The sequence below is a fragment of the Anguilla anguilla genome, chromosome 11, assembly GCF_013347855.1.
Source record: "Anguilla anguilla isolate fAngAng1 chromosome 11, fAngAng1.pri, whole genome shotgun sequence".
Taxonomy (NCBI): Eukaryota; Metazoa; Chordata; class Actinopteri; order Anguilliformes; family Anguillidae; genus Anguilla; species Anguilla anguilla.
Genome location: NC_049211.1, coordinates 3,371,573 through 3,378,928, shown reverse-complemented (window position 1 = coordinate 3,378,928; position 7,356 = coordinate 3,371,573). Strand labels below are relative to the sequence as shown.

The window sequence follows — 7,356 nt, the reverse complement described above, 5'->3', positions numbered from 1 at the left end:
CACACACACACACTCTCACTCTCACTCACACACACACACACAAACTCACACACACACACACGCACACACACACACTCCGCCTAAGCGCTCTTAAACATTCTGCAGATGGAGAGAGCTGCTCTTCTCCATGCTGCAGCTGTCTGCGGAGGCCTCTGGAGACTCCAGACCTCGCTGCTGCTGCTGCTGCTGCTGCTTCTGAAGGGCTGGATCACACACATGGGCCTTCGCAGCTGGGGGCGCGGCGAAGGAGGGCGGCGGGCGTTTCCCATCACCCCCCTGGCCCCCCTCCCGCCAGACGACCAGGCCCACGCCCTGGAAGGCCTTGGCGGCCAGGAGGAGCAGCAGGGCGGAGGCGGCCAGGAGCACGGCGGGGGCCACACCGGGGGGGGGGGCCCCCAGGGGCCCGGGCGTCTGTAGTCCTGAGGCGGACGCAGGAGGTGTCGTTGGGCCCCAGGTGCAGGCAGACGCGGTACAGCGTGGCGGGGCGGAGTCGGGTCAGGTTGAAGGCGCGCGTGCCGGCCAGGATGCGCACGCTGTGGCGGCGGCCGTCGCCGTCGTCGCCGCGGCTACCGTTGACCAACCAGGAGAGGCGAGCCGAGGGGGCGCTGCGTCCGGTGGGCCAGACCAGCAGGGCGTGGCGCTCCGTCACCTCCTTCACCTCCAGGTCGCCCCCGCCCCGCCGGGCCGCCCTGCCAGGGGGCGCCCGCCGCCCCTCCACCCTCACCATCACGCTGCGGGTGTCGGCGCCCACCAGGTTCTGCGCCACGCAGGTGTAGAGCCCCGCCTCCTCGGCGCCCGCGCCCGCGATCTCCAGCGTGCCCTCGGGCAGGACGCGGTAGCGCTCGTATGCGGCGTCGGGCGAGAGGCGCTGCCCGCCGGGCGTCACCCAGAACACCGCGGGCTCAGGTTCGGCCAGCGCCCGGCAGTGCAGCGCCACGGAGCCCCCCCGCCGCACCCGCACGCGGGGGGGCAGCGTCCCGGGGGCGATCAACGGCAGGCAGCTCTCCGACATCTCCCGAAACGACACGTCCCCCACCCGCCGGGCCCGCAGCTCGGGGGGGTCCGAGCACACGGTGGACTGCGGCTGGATGAAGCGGACGGGACGTCCTGCCCCGGGCCCCCCCTCGGCCCCGGCCCCGGCCCCGGCCCCGGCCCCCGCCCAGCGCGCCAGGCAGTCGCAGCGGATGGGGTTGCCGTGCAGGCTGACCTCCTGCAGGCTGGGCAGGGCGCTGACGGTGTCGCGGTGGAGGGCGCTGAGCGCGTTGGTGTTCAGCATCAGGCTCTCCACGCTGGGCAGGCGCAGGAAGGCGCGCGGGTGGATGTAGGACAGCCGCGGGTTGTTGGTGATCTCCAGCTTGGTGAGCTCGGGCAGGTTCTCCACGGCGGAGCGCTCGATGGACACCAGCTCCTCCATGTTGTTCAGGCCCAGCTCCTTCAGGTGCAGCATGTCCCGGAAGTCCCCGCGCTGCACCAGCTGGATGGGGTTCTTGTTCAGGTCCAGGAACTTGAGGCCCGGGACCTTCCGCAGGGCCTCCTTGGGCACGGCGCTCAGCCGGTTGCCGTAGAAGGACACGCTCTCCAGGCTGGCCAGGCCCTCCAGCGCCCGCTCGGACAGCCGCCGCAGGCCCATGCCGGCCAGCACCAGGCTGCGCAGGGCGCCCAGCGGCTCGAAGTTCAGGTCCCGGATGGCGTCCACGGGGTTGCCGCCGATCACCAGCACCTCCAGCCGCGGCACGTGGCGGAACCAGCGGCGGTCGACGGCGGCCAGGCGGTTGGAGTTGAGGTGCAGCCGCAGCAGGCCGCCCAGGCCGCGGAAGGCGGCGGGCGCGATGTCGCGCAGACGGTTGTGGTTCAGGTAGAGCTCCTGCAGGCCCGGCAGCCCGGGGAAGGCGGCGTCGGGCAGCTGCCGGAGCTGGTTCTCCTCCAGGTGCAGGCTGAGGAGCGACGGCAGGGGGCCGGCCCGCAGGCGGCGGGCGGCGCCGATGCTGTTCTGGGACAGGTCCAGCTCCGTCAGGTTGCCCAGGCCCTGCAGCTCGCCGGGCTCCAGGCCGCTCAGCAGGTTGCTCTGCAGCCGCAGGGTGTGCGTCTCCCGGGGCAGCTGGGAAGGGAGCTGGGAGAGCAGGAGGTCGCTGCAGTCCACCGTGGGGGCCTCCCGGTACACGGACTGGGGGGAGTACCAGGGCCGGATCTGGCAGGTGCACTGGAGCGGGCAGGGCACCCGCCAGGGCACCGAGTGGATCACCAGGGCGCCGGCCACGCCCAGGAGGAGGGGCAGCCGAACCAGGAGGAGGGGCATGCCGCTCGCTGTCATTTCATTGGCCGCAGTCAGGGTCAGCGTTTTCTACCGAATTTACTACAGCCGCCAATGACTAGAAGCAGGAGCTCTCCTAAGGTGTTCTTATTCTCAAAGTCCAGTGTGAAGGAGAACTCTGTGCGTGTGTGAGGAGGGGGTTGTTGGGTAGAGAAATAGGCTGCCGGAGACAGGGATACGGTAGTTTCTCAGTGATCCTGGCTGTTTACTTCATAGCTGCAGATTGCTACTGCATGCCGTTGCTGCAGGTGGAGAAATGCTCCAAAGGGGCAATGTTTGTCATCAGTGTCTCCCCAGCTCTATTTGGATGGTGGGAAAAACAGAGTATGTTTACTGCAACAAAGCCCTCCGAGGATCCATGGTTATGACATGGAGTTTATTTTTTGCTGTTGGCCTTTTTGATTGTCACCATGTAAACGTTTTTTTTTCCCTGTGTCGGTTTTACGTTTTTTGACTCTTGTGGACTCCGCTGTTGAAGGGAAGGACGGAAGGTGTTGGAAAGAAGTCTGTGGTTTTGGAAGGTTTCCCGTTGCCTAGCGACAGCTGTGACGGATCCCACCAGCCCGTCTCACATTCTGGCTCTGGGAAGTCGAAGCTGGACACTCTCGGCGGACCTGGAAAAGACACAAACAAACAAGAACCAGTCAGCTTGGAAATCTCCAGACCACTGGCTGACCGGTGTGAAACTGACAGGCCTCCATAACAAATCTCAGATTTTCATATCTAGAGTATTCAGACCTGGGTCAAATACGTATGTGTTTTGGATTCAAATAATTTTCTACCCTTTACTGATCTTGTCTGGTGTACTGGAACCAATGAAATACTCTCAACAAGTGCAAACCCCCCGCCCCCCCAGAAGGTCATATTGGCAAACTCAGTTACACCGGGCAAGATCAATAGAGCACAGGAAAGTATTGCAATCCAAAACAAATAAGTATTTGACCCAGGTCAGATAGTATTTTGTGCCATTTTGTCTTGGGTTTTTTATGATTTCAGGACTGGCAGCATGCGGTTTTAATCTTTGGGAATGCGGTTCCTGGGAGGATTAAAATGTTTATTCATGTCTCCGTTCCTCTCCTCCAGATGCCAGAGACGCTTCCCGGTTCCTGTATTCTCTCTCTGCGAGCGCAGGACGGGTAATTTGTGGATTTTAGCGCCTGTCTGTTTCAATAGGAGCCGAGGTGTTTCATCCCCCTTCTCTCTCCCGCAGAGTTGCGCCAAATTAGTTCTGGGACATTACCGCTAAACCTCGCTACATTATACCGCTAAACCTCGCTACATTATACCGTTAAACCTCGCTACATTATACCGTTAACCTCGCTACATTATACCGCTAAATCTTGCTACATTATACCACTAAACCTCGCTATATTATACCGTTAACCTCGCTACATTATACCGCTAAACCTCGCTACATTATACCGCTAAACCTCGCTACATTATACCGCTAAACCTCGCTACATTATACCGTTAAACCTCGCTACATTATACCGTTAAACCTCGCTACATTATACCGCTAAACCTCGCTACATTATACCGCTAAACCTCGCCACATTATACCGTCAAACCTCGCTACATTATACCGCTAAACCTCGCTACATTATACCGTTAAACCTCGCTACATTATACCGCTAAACCTCGCTACATTATACCGTTAGACCTCGCTACATTATACCGTTAAACCTCGCTACATTATACCGCTAAACCTCGCTACATTATACCGTTAAACCTCGCTACATTATACCGTTAAACCTGCTACATTATACCGCTAAACCTCGCTACATTATACCGTTAAACCTCGCTACATTATACCGTTAAACCTCGCTACATTATACCGCTAAACCTCACTACATTATACCGCTAAACCTCGCTACATTATACCGCTAAACCTCGCCACATTATACCGCTAAACCTCGCTACATTATACCGCTAAACCTCGCTACATTATACCGCTAAACCTCGCTACATTATACCGCTAAACCTCGCTACATTATACCGTTAAACCTCGCTACATTATACCGCTAAACCTCGCTACATTATACCGTTAAACCTCGCTACATTATACCGTTAAACCTCGCTACATTATACCGCTAAACCTCGCTACATTATACCGCTAAACCTCGCTACATTATACCGCTAAACCTCGCTACATTATACCGCTAAACCTCGCTACATTATACCGTTAAACCTCGCTACATTATACCGTTAAACCTCGCTACATTATACCGCTAAACCTCGCTACATTATACCGTTAAACCTCGCTACATTATACTGTTAAACCTTCCTACATTTGTCTTCTCTGCAGCAAAAACGACTGAAGAAAGAAAGAAAGAATGACAGAATGAAAAGGCTGAAAGAAGGTGGTTTTTGAGTCGGGAAAGATGCTAGTACACAGTTCGAGCAACACACTGACGGAACCCGTCTAGCAAAACACGACATAGCTCAGGAGGTAAGAGCGGTTGTCTGGCAGTCGGAGGGTTGCCGGTTCGATCCCTGCCCTGGGCGTGTCGAAGTGTCCCTGAGCAAGACACCTAACCCCTAACTGCTCTGGTGAATGAGAGGCATCAATTGTAAAGCGCTTTGGATAAAAGCGCTATATAAATGCAGTCCATTTACCATTTACCAAAACACAAAATTCCAGAACAGCGAGGAGTAAAGAATCCTCCTTAGCAAAAAAATGAAAGAGATGCCAATTTAGCATGGTGATATCTGGAGCATTAATAACGTTAATTAATTGATTGATTAATCAGTCAGTCAGTCAGTCAGTTATTGTTTCCTTCCGGTAATAATGCACAGTGGAGTAATTGTATTTGTCTAATTAGGCTTGAGCGATAACTCCTTTCACGGGTGAGTTCATTAAAGAGTGCATGCAGAGCACAGAGGTCCCCGAAGCCTGTGTGTGTGTGTGTGTGTGCTGGTTTCTGCTGCTATTCAGCACTTAATTAACTGATCAATTAAAGCAGCTCATTATTCAGCTCACCCGCGTCTCATCTGCTTTCTCTCCTGTCTGAGCCGGCCGCCGAGTTTAAGGTGAGAAGAAAAAGACCATCGCACCCCTCCTGATCTCGTTCTGCGGGACACCGTACGAACACCAGCCCATGGCGGTGCAGTATAATGGGTAAGGAGCTGGTCTTTTCGATTCCCACGTAGGACACTGCCATTGCACCCTTGAGCAAGGTGCTGAACCTGCATCGCTTCAGTATATATCCAGCTGTGTAAACGTATGCAGTGTAAATGCTGTGTAAAAAAGTTGTGTAAGTCGCTCTGGATAAGAGAGTCTTCTAAATGCCTGTAATGTAATGTAATGTCATAACGTCAACATTTAAAGGGCCCAGTAATGCTATAAAGAAAGGAAGTCTTTGCAGTGTTTTCCTTAATTAGCGGGCACGGATTGCTCTCTTATTCCGGCCCTTTGGATTTATAATAGGGATGTCCAGACGTAATGAATTCAGTGACAGCACGCATAGATGACCCACACGCTCAATGCTGCCGAGTTAAGATGAGGCCAAAAGCCTCAAACGTTCTGACACATTCAGCCTTTAGAAGGTGAAGTGGTTTCACATCACATTACATTACAGGCATTTAGCCATTACATTACATTACATTACAGGCATTTAGCCATTACATTACATTACATTACAGGCATTTAGCCGATGTTGTTATCCACAGCGACTTACACAATTTTTTTACATAGCGTTTACATTGTATCCAGTTATATAGCTGGACATATACTGAAGCAATGCAGGTTAAGTTCCTTGCTCAAGGGTACAACGGCAGTGTCCTACCGGGGAATCGAACCTGGGACCTTTAAAGGTTAAAAGACCAACTCCAGAGCCATCACACTACACTGCCACCCACGCACCGCGCTCAAGAACACAAGCCGTCCTTTCTGCATTAGGGGACCTGAATGGATGTGCGCTGTTACCAAGCAACTGGATTTATTGAAAGCTTGACCGGAAAAGAAAAAGACGGCCACAGCAGGAGGGGGAAAAAAGCAGCATATCTGGCATCCCGAGGGTTGGGAGCCATCAAGCCGAGAATACGTGGCGTGGCCTTGAGGGGGGGGGGGGGGAAGCCCCCCAGACGCATTTCCCACCCCGTGGATTTCGATCCGTTGCATCACCAGGAAGGAAATGACATCAGTGTGGCACCATGATGACATTGAAGCAATTTCCCGGCGGAACCTTTGGTCATGTTCCGTTATTACACGGTGTTCCCTCGGTGAACATCCCCGAGGCTTTTTCCCGCCAAAAAAAAAAAAAAAACGGTCTCACGCTGAATACTGAGCAGCGTCTGAGGCTGCAGCACATCTCCCTGCTTCAGAAGCTCCCATGAGCCAGACCGCCAAAGGCCTGGCTGCTAGCACGTTAGCACGTTAGCACGAGGACTACAAACAGCCAGCCGCTAACCCCTCCTCAGCCCACATCAATCCAGCGCGACACCTCGCTAATTCATCCTGCGAGTGACTGCTAAATAAGGCCTCACGCCCTCTCTCCCTGGCTCTCTTCTGCGGAGATCTGCTGCTTCCAGCTGCATTTCCTCTCTGTCTTACTCTCTCTCACGGGAGAAAAATTCTGTAACTGGAGAGAAATGGAAGAGCGTTGCACGCCATGTGCCGCTGTCCCACTAAGACATGTCTCCGTGCAGCTGGCCCTACAGTACATCACATTACTTTCATTCAGAAGAAGCTCTAATGCAGAATGCTTTCAAATGACAGAGAACATAAACGCACACGTGCACTCTTACACTGCGCCGCTCAATCGCCTGATTTAAAAAAATGTCACTCCACAGATCTCATGTGAAAAAATGGCATGTTTAGAAACGGAGATTTGACTGCACTGGGTTCTAGGTGGAACCGTATTATCTAGCGCCCGTGTGGAACCCTGTCATCAGATTATTACTGTGTGGAACCCTGCCTCTGGTCCAGCGGTGGGTGCGCATTCACAGATGAAGCATTTTCATAAAATGACAAGGCAAGGTAGAGGTGGCTCTAGAAACACACAGTTCAGCTTTTAACTGCCTCCCGTCAGACAGTAGTATAGAGC

The 7,356-nt window shown here is 54.3% G+C and overlaps 1 protein-coding gene across 1 annotated transcript in view; it reads right to left on the bottom strand.

Annotated features, from left to right (window-relative positions):
- LOC118208519 (leucine-rich repeat neuronal protein 2-like) overlaps nt 1-7,356 on the bottom strand; it is an 83,761-nt gene continuing 76,405 nt past the window's right edge. Inside the window, 2 exon segments of the mRNA XM_035383274.1 lie at nt 1-393; nt 395-2,925. Of these exon segments, the coding sequence (XP_035239165.1) occupies nt 91-393; nt 395-2,311 (2,220 nt within the window). The 5' untranslated portion in view covers nt 2,312-2,925 and the 3' untranslated portion in view covers nt 1-90.